At 47.3% G+C, this 17,672-nt stretch overlaps 1 protein-coding gene across 3 annotated transcripts in view; it reads left to right on the top strand.

Annotated features, from left to right (window-relative positions):
* The window catches only part of INPP5D (inositol polyphosphate-5-phosphatase D), a 76,309-nt gene extending 65,207 nt beyond the window's left edge, over nucleotides 1-11,102 (top strand). The window contains exons 21-28 of one of the 3 annotated variants that reach the window (XM_075937409.1): nucleotides 731-813; nucleotides 1,682-1,769; nucleotides 2,502-2,651; nucleotides 3,236-3,329; nucleotides 3,885-3,992; nucleotides 4,578-4,844; nucleotides 6,816-7,392; nucleotides 7,949-11,101. In XM_075937409.1, the coding sequence (XP_075793524.1) occupies nucleotides 731-813; nucleotides 1,682-1,769; nucleotides 2,502-2,651; nucleotides 3,236-3,329; nucleotides 3,885-3,992; nucleotides 4,578-4,844; nucleotides 6,816-7,392; nucleotides 7,949-7,951 (1,370 nt within the window). In that variant the 3' untranslated portion in view covers nucleotides 7,952-11,101. Of the gene's footprint in view, nucleotides 1-730; nucleotides 814-1,681; nucleotides 1,770-2,501; nucleotides 2,652-3,235; nucleotides 3,330-3,884; nucleotides 3,993-4,577; nucleotides 4,845-6,815; nucleotides 7,393-7,948 lie in introns of all 3 variants that reach the window. The other 2 variants (XM_014577481.3, XM_075937410.1) reach the window with 2 other exon arrangements.
* Nucleotides 11,103-17,672: the final 6,570 nt, after the last annotated feature.

Genomic DNA, 17,672 nt, shown 5'->3' on the forward strand with positions numbered 1-17,672 from the left:
TCATGGCAGGACTCAGTACCATCTAGACCATCCCTGATAGATGTCTATCTAACCTGCTCTTAAATATCTCCAGAGATGGAGATTCCACAACCTCCCTAGGCAACTTATTCCAGTGTTTAACTACCCTGACAGGAAGTTTTTCCTAATGTCCAACCTAAACCTCCCTTGCTGCAGTTTAAGCCCAGTGCTTTGTGTCCTAACAGCAGAGGCCAAGGAGAACAATTTTTCTCCCTCCTCCTTGTGACACCCTTTTAGATATCTGAAACCTGCTATCATGTCCCCTCTCAGTCTTCTCCTTTTCAAACTAAACAAGCCCAATTCTTTCAGTCTTCCCTCATAGGTCATGTTCTCTAGACCTTTAATCATTCTTGTTGCTCTTCTCTGGACCTTCTCCAATTTCTCCACATCTTTCTTGAAATGTGATGCCCAGAACTGGACCTAGTACTCCAGTTGAGGCCTAATTAGTGCAGAGTAGAGCGGAAGAATGACTTCTCGTGTCTTGCTCACAATTGCATCCCAGAATCAATGGAATGAATCAATGGAATCAATGTGCTATGGAAGTGTTCACTCAAGGTCCAGCCCTCAAGCTCCCAGCGCTTTACAAGTCTTGTGCCCAAAGCGTAAAATCCCTAGTAGGCCCTTTGGGGAGCTAGCCTCTGAAAGTGAGTTCTTACTGTGTGGGTCTCTCTCTCGCCTGGCCGATGATCCCGTTTGGCATCACTCTTTGCAGGCTTTGTAAAGAGCCAGGAAGGGGAAAATGAAGATGGCAATGAAGGGGAACTGGTGGTGATGTTCACGGAGGCCCTTCCTAAGGTAAGTGGAGACTATTTTTTCACGCCCCTTTAGAGACGTCCTCTGTCCGCATGTCTGATAAACAGCAACCAAACCTGCTTTTCAAATCAACATGGGTTTCAAGTGCCAGGCTCGCTTTTGGGAAGTAGATGGGAACCCTTGGCATGGAGCATGGAGATTAATAGTTTGTCCTGCTAGTCAGTGGATCTCCTTGGTACACAGGGAGAAGGTCCAGGCATTCAGAGCGGGGAAGTGCAGGTGATCTGCTGCACTCTTCCAAGGCGGCATGCTTGCCAAGGCAAGGAGGAAATGGCCTCTGAAAAACAATGAGGTGCACGTCCTAGAAAACATTTACCAAGAGGCAAGCCTTAAAAGGCCCTTTGCTGGGCTAGCACTAGTATTCAGTCATGGGGCTAGCTGCTGCTCTTCTACTCCCTGGCAGCAGTGGCATTCATGAAAGCGAGCCTTTGACTACCCTTGTGGATAATCTGAGGGGGAGACTCTTGGGTCCGGAAAGGCTGGCCTGGCCAGATAGTTTTTGGAACCCTGTGCAAGGACTTGCAGGGCAACCCCCAGGACCTTACTGGAAGTGAACGCGGTGATCTCCAAATCGCCTGGAGCAGACTGAAGTTGGGCTCCAAATCACTCCCTCCTAGACAGGAAGGCCCGCAGCGGTGCTCTGTGTAAATGCCTGATGTGCAGCCTCCCTACCGGGAATGGGAATGGGCACGGGGCGCTTTAGGGCTGGACTGGGCATTGGAGGAGCAGGAATCTCCAGGGCCCTAGCTGGGGGAACCTTGCTCAGTCTGGGCCCACGTACAAAGGCAGAACTTTATTTCTGTGTGCGTCCCTCGCCACTGAACTGACTCCTCTGGGCTTGCCCTTGCAGCTGACCCCGATTATTTCAGACCCAGAGTACCTGCTGGACCAGCACATTCTGATCAGCATTAAGTCCTCAGACAGCGATGAATCTTATGGTAAGTGCTTAATTCGAGCGCTGGCTATGAGTCAAGCTCTCCTCAGGTGGTTCGTAATCACCGGAAGCGTGGGAGAGAACGGCAGTGATTAGTACAGACGGAAGGTGCTCTGGATTCTGGTGGAGAGCTGAACAGGGATGACACGCAGGTCGTGTGCAACGCTCTGCACGAATGAGGATGAAAAGACTCGGCAGTATAGACGTCATCAGAATGACAGGGATTTACAGGCAAAGTGCCCTGCCGGGATTACAGCCAAGCTCACTCTGTCATGTGGGTTTTATCCAGGGCTTATAAATGCCGCTTCCCTTGCGTATTCCATATCTGATGGGTAAAAGGCCACTTCTTGCAGGGCCCGAGAGAAATTCACAATCAGTGCTCAGCCAGATTACCGCTCTCACCCTGCTCGGCCGAAGGACCACAGTACTGAGGTGGAGAGAGCCGCTCCACTGGCACCCATATCATGCAGTCCAGGGCCACACACTGTCCTTCACAATAATGGCGGCTCAGAGCACCGAGTTGTTAATGGGGCCTGAGGTATCCTGTACAAACCCTTGAGTACACAAAAAAGGGGATGGGCGCCCCTCGCCCGCCTGAGTTTGCAGCTATCACACAGTTCCCATTGTGACGCGAAGCAGAATTTCTCTTTCCAGTCACATCCCAAGTCCCTTGGTTCTGTTTGAACGGAAATGGTGCTGGTCATTCTCAGCTCCACACTTCCTCCCTGTTCTCTAGGTGAAGGCTGCATTGCCCTGCGAATAGAAGCTACAGAGTCGCTTGTCCCCTTCCATGTTGTGCTAACGCACCATGGTGAGAGAACTGGGGTCTTCCAAGGTGAAATCAAGTTACAGACCTCGCAAGGGAAACAGAGGGAGAAGCTGTATGGTAAGAACCTCGCCCCGGGAGGGGCTCACTCCAGGGTACTGTGGTCTGATCCAGAAGGGCCTGATCTGATTCCTGTCAGAACTGAGCTTATCCGAGCCGCATTTTTCGTTCGTAACAGCCAATGGCTTTCAGTGGTGGTGATCCAAAGAGGATCTGTCTCTTCCTGGGAAGTGGGCATGAGCAACTCCAGAAAACCACAGCAGTCACATTCAGCTCTTCCTCTCCCTTCTCCACGTGAATGAACAGGCCGAGGGAGCCCTCTCCCTGTCTCTCCGACATGCAGCCTCTCTTGAAAGAGATGGCTGCTTGTCCACTTGCGATGGCTGCAGGGCAGGGAGACCGGTTTGCCTCTGATCCAGACACCTGGTGGTACATTGAAAAGGGCACAGCGGGCTCTCGATCTAAAGGAAAATGCACGCCTGGCCATCCATTCCTGACTGGATAAACCAGTCCTTTTGGACATGTCTATGCCCTGACATCCGGCCAGGCTCAGCCCAGCCTAGCTCAGAGCCCCAAGACTGGAAGTCATACGCTAAGGCCATGACTCACTCAAATGCTCTTTCCTGCCTTTTCTTTGCCTCCAGATTTTGTGAAGACTGAACGTGATGAGACTGCTGGGCAGAAACTAAAGGGCACCAGCAGCTTTGATTTCCCCAAAGACTTGGAGCAACCAAACAGGTAAAGGGCCAAGAGGCAGCAATTCAGACACTCAGAAGTGGTCCGTCTGCACTGCAAGCTGAGTGCAGAAGTGGCTCTCGCTGGTGTGTCAGAAAACAGATCTAGCGGGAGCTGAACAGCTGCTCCCTGTGCGCCCCTTACACTGAGGTGGGGAACCAAAGACTTGACTGGATCCGGCCCCTGAGGCTCGCAGCTCCCCTTCAGCATTGGGGAACCTGCACTGGTGCTCCAGCTCTCCCACCCAGCCCCCACTGCTGTTTATCCTGTGGGGCTGGAGCGCACAAAATCTACTAGCCTGGGCCCGACTGATTTTTCTGTGGGTCAGCAGCCCCGATGCAAAAAAGATTCCCTGCCCTGCCCTACACCTTCCTGGTTTTGCTGGTAACAGCTACAGAGTTACACTCTCCTGCCTTGACCTTCCCAAGAAAGCAACTGGACGGCAGCAGGGTTCTGCACAGGGGTGGGTGAAACTGTCTGGCATGGCAAGGAATGAGAATGGATTAACTAGGCTGAGGTCCTGCTCCCGTCCTCAAAAGTGCCCCTTCCCTCCAACAGAAAATCAAAACCTGCTCACTTGATGGCTAAAGAAGCGGCGGCTGTTGCTCGTTTTAGGGGAAACGCGTCCCCTTTTTCGGATGCCCAGGGCAAGGACGACACGACCCGGTAAGCTGGCCGCTTTCACTCTGCTGGCGTGGGCGTGGGAGCTACCCTCAGACCGCCAGTCACTGCATGCTTCAGACTTACTCCAAGGAAGGTCTTCCTTCTCTGGTGCCTACCGGCGACCACACCCGTTTTCTAGCTGGCTGCCTTCACCCCCGTCCACGGAGCCAGGCCGGATTTCTGTGCTCTGACTGAAGTAGCCTGCACACTGCTAGGCCACATGCTCATCTGCTCCTTACTTTGTATATCTCTGCTGCAGCTTCCAGCTGAGCTACAGGGCCTGGAAGCCTTTGGGAGGGCTTCTGGGCCCCATAAGTAGCTACAAGCAGTGTGTGGACTACTTCACACCACAGGAGCCTATTGGGGGGTGAGCTGAGGAGTGAGTGGTGACCCTGACCAGGCAGCCCTCCGCCCGCAAAGGTCCTATGGAGGGAGCAGCCAAGACTCCCGCATTAGCTCATCCACCAAAAACATATACCCAAAAGGAGGTCCCAGTCAGTGGCCATGAGGCTCTTTCCTTAGTAGCTGTCTGCTGACAGGGGCTTTGGGCAAGTGTGTTTTCCTCTTACTGTTCCCTCCCTCCGGCAGCTCCACGCCCACGGACATCAGCAATCCCAACTATATGGGGGTGGTCTTCTCTCAACAAGTCCCTGCACCCGGCCAGCTTAAGCAGAGCCCTTCATCAGACCAGACACTTGCCGGCTGGACCTACGACCAGCAGCCTAAAGAGAACGTCTCTGTGATGGGGCAGAGGGAGTCGTGCTCCACACCTTCCTCCCAGTCACCCCTGTCTCCAAAATCGTCTGCTCAGCCTACAGCAAACCGAAGTTCTGGCCCCAGGAGTCAAGAGCATGGGTGAGTCTTCCCCTGGCTCTGGGGCTATGCTGGTCTCCTCCACTCCCCCCCACCGCACAGTCACTGTTTTGTTATCTGTGTAGTGGGCTGGAGGAGCAGTGCGAGGCTGTAGTGACCCTCACCCTCTGGGAGCAGAAAGAGAGGCGTGAGATGGATGCTGGCCCCGCCCATCCTAAGGGAACCCAGTGTGACCAGCCCTCAGTCCTGTGCTCAGCCCAAAGTGACAGCGCTGTGGGTAATTCCTTCCCAGTCTTGATTTAGGGGCGAGTGGCCACTCAGAAGTGAAGGGGAGCGTGGGGGAGGAAGGCGAACCCCTCGTTGGCATGGCAGGCTTTTAGATGCAGTTCTAGTTGGGTTCCGATGCAGTGCCCATGGGTCTCAGTAACCACCAGCCTTGACGCCCAATTTAAATCCATCCCGCATCAGAGACATCCCTCGTCTGCCAAGCTGCTCAGTGAAGTGATGAGGTTACACCGCGCCCATGTACCCCCCAGCCTCATTCCATTGCTTCTAATGGAGCCCTGGTGATGGGTTTTATCTGGGACAGGAGGCTACGTTCCTAGTCAACCCCTTTGTCATCCTACAACAATGGAGTTAAAAGGAGCCTACGCTCCAAGCCTGCTTTTCTATGGCACCCTCCTTACCACCTCTCCCCTCGTCTTTCTCCCACACTCCGCTGCCCCACACAGAACCGCCCCCCCCCCCCCACACCATTCAAGGAAGGCCTCCAGAGCAAAGAACGGTTCTCATTCGTAAGCTCCCTTCCCCGCATGCCATTCATCCCCCATTCCAGCAAGAGGAGTGTGGCTCTTTGAGTGGTCAAGCTGGTGTGTGATCAGCCTCACCAGCACAGCACCCACACAACCTCAACAACCCATCTACCGCTGCTCTCTCAGGCTCAAACTCAGGGGCTATGTCTACACTGGCATGATTTTCCGGAAATGCTTAAAACGGAACAGTTTTCTGTTATAAGTATTTCCGGAAAAAGCGCGTCTACATTGGCAGGATGCTTTGCTGGAAAAGCACTTTTTCCGGAAAAGCATCCATGCCAATGTAGACGCGCTTTTCCGCAAAAAAGCCCCGATCGTCATTTTCGCAATCGGGGCTTTTTTGCGGAAAAGAAATCTGTGCTGTCTACACTGGCCCTTTTCCAGAATAGTTTTCCAGAAAAGGACTTTTGCCCAAACGAGAGCAGCATAGTTTTTCCGGAAAAGCACTGATGATTTTACTGTAGATCGTCAGTGCTTTTCCGGAAATTCAAGGGGCCAGTGTAGACAGCTGGCAAGTTATTCAGGAAAAGCGGCTGATTTTCCGGAATAATTGGCCAGTGTAGACACAGCAAGGGGGTTGCAGGCTTCACTAAACACAAAGTAACCCTCTGACCCTGCAAGAGAAGAGGGGGGCAGCGCTTGGGGGGCAGGCTCCTATTAACTCCATTTTTGTAGGGCCGGAAACTACCATGCAGTTGTGTGTTTTGAGGGGTGCTTTGTTCCTTCCCCTGAACCAACTGGCAGCTATAGGAGATTGGCTGTAATGGCCCAACTGTGACACAGGTGTGGTGTCAGTTCTTGGGCTAACATTCTAGAGACTTCCATTCCAGGCCCTTCAGCCACAAGTGATGAGCTCTGTTCATCCAGTCAGACTGGTGCTCTTCTCCAAACCATCGCAGCCCTTGGCACAGTTTGGCTCTGTTGCTAATTTCTTTTTAAAAAAACACCAAGTTTTGTCAGGACCCAGCTCTGGGGTCAGTTTCTCAGCTCTCCTGTCAATAAAGCTTAAACAAAGCAAAACCCGTGTACCCTCTGTTCTCCTCCCCACTGGTTCGACTGTTATTCTGTTATCGCCCTGCCCCGCTGCACAGTCAGCATAATTCTCCTACGCTCACTCTTCCATTTGCTCTCCCTTGTACGAGTCACTCAGTGACGACCCCTAATCACACCTGTCGTTTCCATATTGCCTTGACGGCTGCAGGCCAGCTGACCTGGGAAAAAGTGTGAGCGAGCCTTTGCTTCAAGAGGAAATGCAGCAGAAGCCTGAGATGTTTGATAACCCGCTGTACGGCGCCATGAGCTCGAAAGGGAAGGTGGCACCCAAGAAGGAACAGGACTATGCTGCGGCCTTGCGAAAGGAGCTCCCGGTGCTTCCAAATCCTGGCTTCCTTCCCAGCAAGCTGCAGGATGCCGACAGCAGCAAGTCTTCCAACAAGCAGCCATCCCCTCCTTTCCTGGTCCCCACGCCCAGATTCCGGTCCTACACCTGCTCCAACCAAACTGAGGAAAAGACTCTAAGTGAAAAGGCTCAGGTCAAGCAGAAGCCCCCTCCATGCTTAGAAAGCCCAGCACCACTGAAGAAACCAGTCAAGCCCTCAAGGTCGGAAGTAGGTCCAAGCAGTCAGGGACAGTACAGCAAGCCACCTCTTCCTACAAAGAGCCGGGCAGTACTAGACAAGCAGAATCCCAAGGGCCGAGACTACCGGGAGAGTTCAGAACTTCCCCATCAGGGAAAGCATCGACCTGAAGAGGGGCCAGTTGGTAGAGCAGCCGCACCGGTATGTTGCTTGTGGGAATTGGAGGGATGGAGGAGAAGGTGTATTCGTTTCACATGATGCTGTAAATACTTTCACACTGTTTGAACGAAGTTTTCTAGGCAAAAACGCCAGATGCTGTAGAGCTCGCCTCACTCAAATTGCTTTACTCTAGCTAGAAGCTCAAAACTTGGCCTTTGTATGGTAAGTTTGTTTTTCCAGGTAAATCAGAAAGGGATTAAGGCAGTGATCAGTTGAAACTACTTGCCAATCTAGGCAGTGCTGTTGTCCAGAAATACACATCAAGCAGCTTCTTTACATAATAACAACAGCTCCGTCTAAGTGCATTTCTTTCACTGGGCCATCCTTTGAGTTTTGCCCTTTATTAAAATAAAAAGGGAACTCAGTGAAGTTCTGTACTAACGAGAGGGACTGGAGAGGCAGTGGCAGAGGATGAAGTGAAGGAGAGAGACGTGGGTATGGGCCAAAAGGAAATGAGCGATGTGTGTGGAAAGTTATCCAGTATGTAAAAGCAGCAATAGGTAAGCTGACGCACCGGTGTCTTTTCTTGTCTCCACAGTGACTCCAACGGCAGGTGGCATCCTGGGAGGATCTCTAAAGGGAAGAAAGATGAAGATTACCACTTAGTTCACATTACTGTTCTCTGGCCGGGTTTTGAAAAAACCATGGCATTTACATTTTGAGAGTGTCTATCTATTTATCATTGTAAAAGGCTTCTAACTGAGAAATTTGGCATCTTGTTCAGATGAAGAGGAGGCAGGACAACCATGAGAAGTGCAAGCCTTTGGTACTTAATCTAGAATGCAAGGAGTTAAATACATTAGTGCTGGTATTTTGGAGAAGTGGGAGGTATGGACACAGGGGCAAAGGCTCGGGATGGGTGCATGGAAAGAGCTCCCTGCCCGAACCAGAACCTTTATCTCAAGTTACAGAACCCCAGTCCCTAGTGATGGTTACTCCAAAGAAAGCATCTCGAAAGTGGTAAAGTTCCCAGAGCAGGTCAGGCCGATGGAGCAAGGAGTCAGGAGAGGCCAGGGAAAGAGTTTGAACACCAGCTGTTGAAGAGTCATACAGGAGAGGGCTTCAACTTTGTCTCTTGTGGGAACCCCAAGCTGCGTACAGGCATCCTCCAGACATAGGCATTCATGGGGAGCATGGGGACTTGATCCCTGGCACTGGAGCTCTCGTTTTTAGCAGCTAGCGCTGTTCCTCCATGAACACAGCCCAGGCAAGAGTGAAAGGGCAGAACTATACACAGAAACGGGAGTGGTAGATTAGGCCCGCATCTGGTCTCTCGTTTTCAGCTGCCTGTAGGGTTGCCAGGTGTCCGGTTTTGAACCAGACAGTCCAGTATTTGAGTTTTCTGTTGGGGAAACAAAGTGAGAAAATAGAAATTTTCTAAATCAGAGGTAATGTAGATTGTGATGTAATGTCAAGTGTCTCCGGTATTTTTGTTGAAACCATCTGGCAACCCTAGCTGCCTGAAGGGCAATCAGTCATTCCAGCCATTTAATTTCTATGGCTGTGTCTCTACTTTGAAAGACATTAGGCTGGCTGATTGAGAAGCATCCATATTACATTCATGCTGACCTTTCTGTGTTTTTGACCATTGCCTGAGAACTAATTATGTTAATCTATTTGCAATTCCTGTATACATGTTAACTATTAGTGCAGTGGTTGGTTTACAGTGATGCTGCGCCTATTTGTGACTTGATCCTTGCTATTGGTTCCCTGTTCGTTACTAAAAATAAAAGTTAGATACATTTCTAACCATCTCTTCTTGAAAATTCAGAGTTACTGTCATCCGTCTTGTTTACATCGTATTTGTTCAGTGCCATACAGCACACTACATAAAAATAGTACCTGCCCCGAGTCACTTATTCAGAGATACCAGGAAAGATCAAATGCACCGGGAAGCCCAGAAAGGAATAACTTGGAAGATTTGACTTATTATCACCTGCATTAAGCATCTGCATTCGGGTAATTGCCTCCCTCTTCCCCCAGTAGCAATTCAGGAAAACCCAGGAATCATACATTTGTGTGAATAGGACTCAAATGCAGAGGACCCAGGTTTGATCTGCCTTTGTGCAGAACAGGCTTTATGACTATGGTAAAAATGCTTGAACTCTGTTTATTTTATATAAATAGGTGGCAATGGCACTTGCTAAAGGACAGGTCTACATTTACCAGGTTCAGCACGAAGTTGGGGACATGGATGGGTGGTGGTGGTTCTTGTAACTCTTCCCAGGACTGATTTCTCTACAGGGGACTGTGTTTTCTGTAAAGAAGCACCTGCTCCCTTACACTCATAAAATGACCCTCCACTTCGCCTATCTCACGAGGTCTTTCATGTGGAAACCTAGAACTTAGTTGGATGATTCAATGGACGAGGCATTTTTGCTCTGAGGAGAGTTTGACTTCTCCATTTCAAACTCCAGGGAATGTGTACAGCTCCTCCTCCTGGCCCTGCCTCTGAATTACCCTGCTCAAAGTGGTGATTTTATTGTCTGATATGAAGAGTGAAAATTATTTTCCTATAAAAAGCCAAGGTGTGCCCATGTGTGTGTGTGTGTGGGGGGGGAACTTCTGCTGGATGTTCTACGAAAAGCTTTGACCCACTCATAACGAACAGTAAGCCAACAGACACAGTTCTTTATGCGGTGTGTTTTTTTCCCCAGTGATGCCCCAAACTGCAACCTAAAAAGCCATTTCACATCTTCACATAGCAAAGAAAAACCAAGTGCTGAGAGAGAGCAAAACTAGCCTCTGTTTGTGAAGATATCCTTACAAGTAGCTGAAACAAAATACATAGTCCTGTATTTTGTTTCAGCTACACCAGACTAACACGGCTACATTTCTATCACTATCCTTACAAGTAGGACAGCCCCGGGCTCCTTTCAGTGCTGGAATCTGGCACCAATGAATAAGTTGTCTCTATCAATGAAAGTGGGTGGGACCCATATCTGTAATGGCTGGTCCACCCTCCAAGAAGGCAAATAGCCAAAGACAGGGAGAGGCTGTACACCAGACAGAGGAAAAAAACCTTCCTCCACTAATCACTGGTTGCTGGAGTTAGATCAGGACATCACCGACGTTCTGTTGGGGGTACCAGCTACTCTTCCTCCTTGGCTGGAATAACGACCATATAGCGTTAAAGCTGTGGTTCTCAACTGGTGGTCTATGGTGACTTTTTTTGGTGGTCCACAGGAACATTGTCCAAAGTCACATGGCGTGAGCAGGAGCCACCGTTAGGCTGTTTTACGCTGTGTTCACAAGCACACGGCGTGTCATCCATAGCGTCACCTAGGACGCAACCATGATGTGTTGCCAGTAACTTCTCTCTGAGGCTCTGAGCATCAGTGTAGCTGCCACCATCATGCTAAGTAGTTGCTGTGTCGTTCATCCTGTGCTATACGTGTTGGAGGTGGCCCATGAAAATGTTTTGATTGGCCTGGTGGTCTGTGGAATGAAACAAGTTGCAAACCATTGTGTTAAAGCATCATATGGGCTCCACTGGAGAGATGGTACTAAGAAATACAGCAGAGACAGACTCTCAGTGAGGAGCAACTCCCGGCATGAAGAGAATCATAGAATCATAGAATAATAGGACTGGAAGGGACCTCGAGAGGTCATAGAGTCCAGCCCCCCGCCCTCAAGGCAGGACCAAGCTCCATCTACACCATCCCTGACAGATGTCTATCTAACCTGTTCTTAAATATCTCCAGAGAGGGAGATTCCACCACCTCCCTTGGCAATTTATTCCAATATTTGACCACCCTGACAGTTAGGAATTTTTTCCTAATGTCCAATCTAAACCTCCCTTGCTGCACTTTAAGCCCATTACTCCTTGTCCTGTCCTCAGAAACCAAGAGGAACAAATTTTCTCCTTCCTCCTTGTGACACCCTTTTAGATATTTGAAAACCGCTATCATGTCCCCCCTTAATCTTCTTTTTTCCAAACTAAACAAGCCCAGTTCATGAAGCCTGGCTTCATAGGTCATGTTCTCTAAACCTTTAATCATTCTTGTCGCTCTTCTCTGTACCCTTTCCCATTTCTCCACATCTTTCTTGAAATGTGGCGCCCAGAACTGGACACAGTACTCCAGCTGAGGCCTAACTAGTGCAGAGTAGAGCGGCAGAACGACTTCACGAGTTTTGTTTACAACACACCTGTTGATACAACCTAGAATCATATTTGCTTTTTTAGACGTTCTACTTTTATCTTTTTAAGAAGGTTAACTGTTCTCAGGACACTACCTCAATAGACAAATCGAGACTCTTTCTAAGTACTCGTCTCACCTCTAAAAAGGAAATAGCTAAGGATTTCACACATCCTACTACAGTGCTGGTACTTTTTCAGAGTTCATCTCCCTCCATCTTACACAGAGCCCTGAAGATGTCCTCCTTTGCTTCTGTCCTACCATCCTTCTCAACCAACAGATCTCCAGAGGCCAGCACACCAAAGCTGCTAATTTCTCAGAAGGGTCCGTACTGACCAAACTGAGTTACTCCCTCCCAGACAAATATGCTGCTTTTGCCATACTCTGCTGTTGCCTCAGTTATGTTTTTATTACTTTGTTATACAGACTGGCTGTGTCTAGACTGGCAAGTTTTTCCGCAAAAGCAGTCGCTTTTGAGCAAAAACTTGCCAGCTGTCTACACTGGCCGCTTGATTTTGTGCAAGAGCACTGACGTTCTACTGTCTGAAATCAGTGCTTCTTGCGCAAATGCTTTGACGTTCCCATTCGGGCAAAAGCCCTTTTCCAGAAATGTTTTTGCGCAAGAGGGCCAGTGTAGACAGCTAAAAACTGTTTTGCGCAAAAAAGCCCCGATGGCGAAAATGGCGATTGGGGCTTTCTTGCACAGAACCGCATCTAGATTGGCACGGACGCTTTTCCGCAAAAAGTGCTTTTGCAGAAAAGCGTCCGTGCCAATCTAGACGCTCTTTTCCACAAATGCTTTTAACGGAAAAACTTTTCCATTAAAAGCATTTGCGGAAAATCATGCCAGTCTAGACATAGACACTGTGAATAAAGTGAGTAAATAGCTCAAAAAACACCCAATTTATTTCCCATAGATATCCCTAACTTCAGCCTACCCAGTTTTCTTATTTTCTAGTCCTTAAAATTAGCTACATTCCTTCACTGTGCTAATTTCCATGGAGCTCCAGCTGTCAAAAATGCTTCAAGTTTTCAGTTACAGTATGTGTTATTGTGAAATACCATAATTTTTTAAAAATCTGGTTCTTGTCGAAGACTAAAGTCTTCAAAACAAGCTTACCTGATCTCCCCAGAATATGATGAGAATTGGCAGATGCAAGAGCTTTTGCTAATATACAGCAAGACAGCATTGCCTCCTTGCAGGTAAGAGCAACGTTGTACAAAAATTTCTAGAAGGACGAGTTGAGTTGAAGAAGAGAAAAAAAAGGCAGACTTAAGGACTATAAAAAGTAGGTGGACAGTTTCTTTGCAATGCAGGGCTAATACCTGGCTTCCTAAATCACTTTGAGGTGTTTGCACAAAAAGTGTATGTTTTGGGGGCTCACATACCCATGTGAGACAAGATGTAAGGTGCCAGGGACAACTAAATAGCCAAGCTGACCAAGGACTATCTGCAAATCTTTTCAAGTGGGACAAAGGATTTGAGCTACCACAGGTGCCAATTACTATGGCTAGGATATTTATGAAGGGCGGACAGGCAAAGTGCATGATGCCAAGTTTTTAATCCCCTCTATTTGCTCCTGAGATGACCACACTTATCACTCCTCAATAGTAATATTCAAAGGATCTTCATCCCACCTGTGAGTCTCAAATTATCTGCACACCGCTGCTACCCTTGGTCATGAAACCAAGCAGCCTGCAGTCTGCTACCCGCCAGTTGCATGCCGCATAACATTCGTTACAGCAAGAGCAAGACACATAATAATTTGTGCAAGGGAGGACACAGGCTTAGCTGCTTCTTTGTGCATCTGAATGAGCAACAGAAGGCAGCTGGGACAGTATTGCACTAGGCCAACTGTTTAACGCCTGTAACCCCAATAGCAATGTGATCACCTGTGTATTCCGCTACCAATGTTGGATGCAAACAGGTTACCTGAGTATTAGGGTTCCACACAGGTGCGGAGGATGCCACATTTCTCCAGAGTATAGAACAGGTTAAGGGCAGAGTCACAAGATGTCATTTTCTATATATGTAAGCAATTACTAGATTATTATTCATTCCGGTAGTTCAGTATATGAAAAAAATCCCATTATCCATTTCCTCTGTTGCCTTTGTTTGTGTGTTTTTTCCCATGGGGCTGTTGTTAGAACCTGCTCTAAAATAGTTCTGTTAAAGATATTGAACTGATTCATAGCATCACATGATGTGAAGTCAAAGCTTTCCCAATGTACAGAGGCATTTTGGTAGAGTCCAACTCCAGATGGCAGAAGAGGTGTTTGGGTTCAACGATAATGAGCCGTATTTTCACCATGCACCATGCTAATCCTTAAAAATAGCTACATGTTCATGCTGAAACAGAATACAACATGAATCCCGCATACAAAATTGCTGAAGGCCTTTGCTCTCAGCTCATTACCATTATCCTGTTGTATTAATTTTATTTACAGCTCATCTTTGTGCCAGCTCCCAAGGCAGCAAAACAAAAGCTGCAAGTTACACTTGGTACAGGAATTGGTTCACCCACGCAGAATTATCTGGTGGTTTAGAATGTGATGTGCATGAATCTGCTCCTAATTAACACTGTGCTTATTTCCTTCTCAATTTAGCTTAATTTGATTTCAGCTGTTAACGATGAACAAAAGCCAGTTTTGCCCAAAGAAATTCAATTGCTGCAATCAAAAGAACACGCTATAAGCAGAGGCTCACGCTGGATTTTAGTGTGGTGCTGATTGACGTTGTACTAAAAGGTGTATTTAGAGAACTGTGGTCAAAGCTCTATTCCCAACAACCGTGCACAGCAGAAGACACCACCAGAGCTGTGTAAATGTGCTCGCCAAGCCTAGATTTCAAGATCATCACGAAAATTTTATTCAGGTTATGGAATTTTGCTGTCTGTGTTGGTGATGATTATTATGACTGCAGAGGTACCTGGCGATCCTAACCAAGCTCTGGGATCCATGTTGCTAGACACTGCACATATGCAGAGTAAAAGTTAATCTTCTACATCATTCATAAGAGGGCAGCCTGTTGTTACAGTTCCATTCAGTCAGGTGAGGCGGTAGCTGTTTTGAGAATGACCACTGTGCTTCCAGAGAAGGGAGGAAATTGAGGGAAAGAGAGAGAAAAGGTGTTAAAGGGGAAAAGAATTAGTTGGGGCGGAAAAGCTTAGGCAGGGGAGTCTAAAACTATGTCTACACTATGAGGTGGAAGTGACTCCCAGCTTGTGTAGAAATGCTTGTTGAGAGCTGGTGCAAGGATAAACAGCGATGTATCTGCAATGGCATGGATGCAGAGGCATAGTTTAGCCCTGCCATGTACAAAGCCACCTGAACTCTGTAGGCACATGCATGCTACTGCTGCCACTCCCTGTGCTACCGCAGCTGCACTATTTTTAATTGAACAAGCTCTTCTTTAGTGCAAGTACATCTACACAAGCCGGGAGTGTGACTCCCAGCTTGTGCAGGCATACCTTCCCAGGACTGATTTCTCTACAGGGGACTGTATTTTCTGTGAGGAAACACCTGCTCTCCTACAGTCACAAAACTTTTAACCTTCCTCTTTGCTTATTTTCACAGGCTCTTCTCTGTGGAAACCTAAAACTTTGTGAGAGGATTCAGTGGAGAAGGCACTTTTGTTATTAGATTGTAAGCAATTAGACCAGTGTTTCTCAAAGTGGTGCGCGGAACCACTCTGAAAAAGCTGCCAATGGGCTGCTCCCATTTGTTTATTTTCTGGTGCCACAGCCACGGAGCCTTGTGGCACCCCTCGTGGCAGCCACGGAGCCTCGTGGTAGTTCGCTGTTTGCAGCTAAGGGGAGCAACGAGAAGCAGCATGGCAGAATCCCTGGGGTGCAGCGTGGGATTGTGGGACCACTCTGCCCCCTTCACTCTGCAACTAGGCTGTCCCTCACAATACTTAGCTAGTGACAAGCAGCAAGTCCTCCAGGTGCTGCGATCACTCAGCACAATCACACATGGCGCCTCACAATCAGCTCAACTGCATGAATGCTCCTAGAGCCATTCATGAATCACAGAGACAGATACCAACCAAATCCCTCCCCGGTCACAGTAATATAATTCAAGACTACGCTGAAATCATGTCTGGCAAAAACAGAAGTAGGGGAACTAGAAATTAGTGAATCAAAATCAGCATATTGGAAGTTAGGCCAAATTGGTGGGCAAAATAATGAGGGGCTGGGCTAGTTCTTCCACCATTTCCTTCATGGGTCCTTAAGGAAAGAGACGGGGAAGTCTACAGAACAGATGGAGGGTACTAGAGTGAGCCTGGGACCCTGGATCATCTTCTTCCGAGTCCTAAGAGCTAGCATGACTAGTTCCAGCTGATATCGGTCACCAAAAGCAATGACACAGGGGCAGACTTAGTTCCAATAACATTTCAACTAATTTACTTTCCCCCAAAGGTTATTTACTGCTATTTTTGAAACCATTTAAGGAACTGCCAAACAAGGGACTTCTCTTTTTAAAAACTCTCCAGCTGAAGGTAAAGGGAGCAAGAAATGTTAAAATGAAAACCTTCCTTTAATGTGTTCCATTTCAAATGCTTTATCTGTTTTTCTCTTTCCTGTGTCTTTAATAAACATTTTAAAAGATTTGTGATGGTGTATTTGACATGGTACAAAGCAGGCTTAGGTCTCTGCATACCAAACCCCAGTCCTTGTTTAACATAGTTTAGTTTTATTATGTTAATGTCCATGCTTATTTATTCCATATAAGCTAGCAGCCATTCACTCCAGCATAAAGAGGTGCAATGTGCTATCTCCTCTGTACTTCGTTCTAGCTTCTTTTCTCATTTAGCCATGACATTTGTGAGAATATTTTTAAAAAGCAGCTTCTTCCTCCTCCACTCTCCCTAACGCCAGCTCCATCCTAGAAAGGCTCTCCTGCATACCTGCCCTGTAGCTACAAACCCTCCTACAAGAGACAGCAAAACACTGGCTTTTTGACAGCAGAGCAGATAGCTCATTTGGCTTGGTGAACCACTGTGTCAGGAAATGCACTTTTAGGGTCATATAACTGTATCTGCACTAGGAAGATCCCCAAGGCTATGTATGCACTACAGCATATCTTCTTCCTACATATTTTACATAAAAGCTGTGACAATTCTTCCCCCACGCCTTATGAAGTTTGGCTTATGAATATAAATATGCATAACTTGAAGATGCTTTAAACAAAATACCGCATTTTGGTATGTAAAATTAGAAGCATGAAGTATGAGAAAGTTTATAGTTTAAAATGTACTAATAAGAGCAATTATTGGTGCTCTGGAAGCCTTAATGACTTGGTGATCAACTTAACAATTTGTAAACAGCCTTGTTTGTCCTGTATGGTGATTGAACTAGTCAGACATGTGACCTAGGGCTGTTAAATTCAGTTTAATCAACTAATCGACTAGTCGATGGATTTTTCATTGAACAATGTTTAGAATGGAATGTTTCTTTGTATATCAACTTTGTGGACTATGAAAAAGCATTCGACAGCTTGGATAGGGAAACATGGAAATTATTACAGCACTATGGGATCCCTCAGAAACCATAAATCTCATAAAAAAGACCTATGAAGATATGAGCTGTAGGGTCTTGCATGAGGGTCAACTTACAGAACCCTTCAGAATAAAGTCAGGTGTTTGGCAAAGTTGTCTGCTGTCCCCCTTCCTCTTTCTTTTGGCTGTTGATTGGATCATGAGAGTAACAACAGCTAATGAGAGGAATGGAATCCAGTAGACCCTGACCCTGTTTAAACAGCTAGAAGACCTTGATTTTGCAGATGACCTAGCTTTTCTGTCACATAATCAACTTCAAATGCAAAATAAAACAGTGAGGCTGGACAAGATTTCACAGCAGATGGGACTGAAGATCCATGAGGGGAAGACCAAGATCATGAAAGTGAATGCAGCAAATAACAGCAGCCCAATTGTCCTGAGAGGAACGACACTGGAGGAAGTTGATACCTTCACCTATTTAGGTAGTACTGTAAAAAAAGTGGGAGGTACTGATGAAGATATTAAGACCAGAATACAGAAAGCAAGAGGTTATTTTATTATTCTGAGGAACATATGGAATTCAAGAAAGATCAATCTACAGACCAAAATAAGGATCTTCAGCT

The sequence above is a fragment of the Pelodiscus sinensis genome, chromosome 10 (genome assembly GCF_049634645.1).
Source record: "Pelodiscus sinensis isolate JC-2024 chromosome 10, ASM4963464v1, whole genome shotgun sequence".
In the NCBI taxonomy this organism is placed as follows: Eukaryota; Metazoa; Chordata; order Testudines; family Trionychidae; genus Pelodiscus; species Pelodiscus sinensis.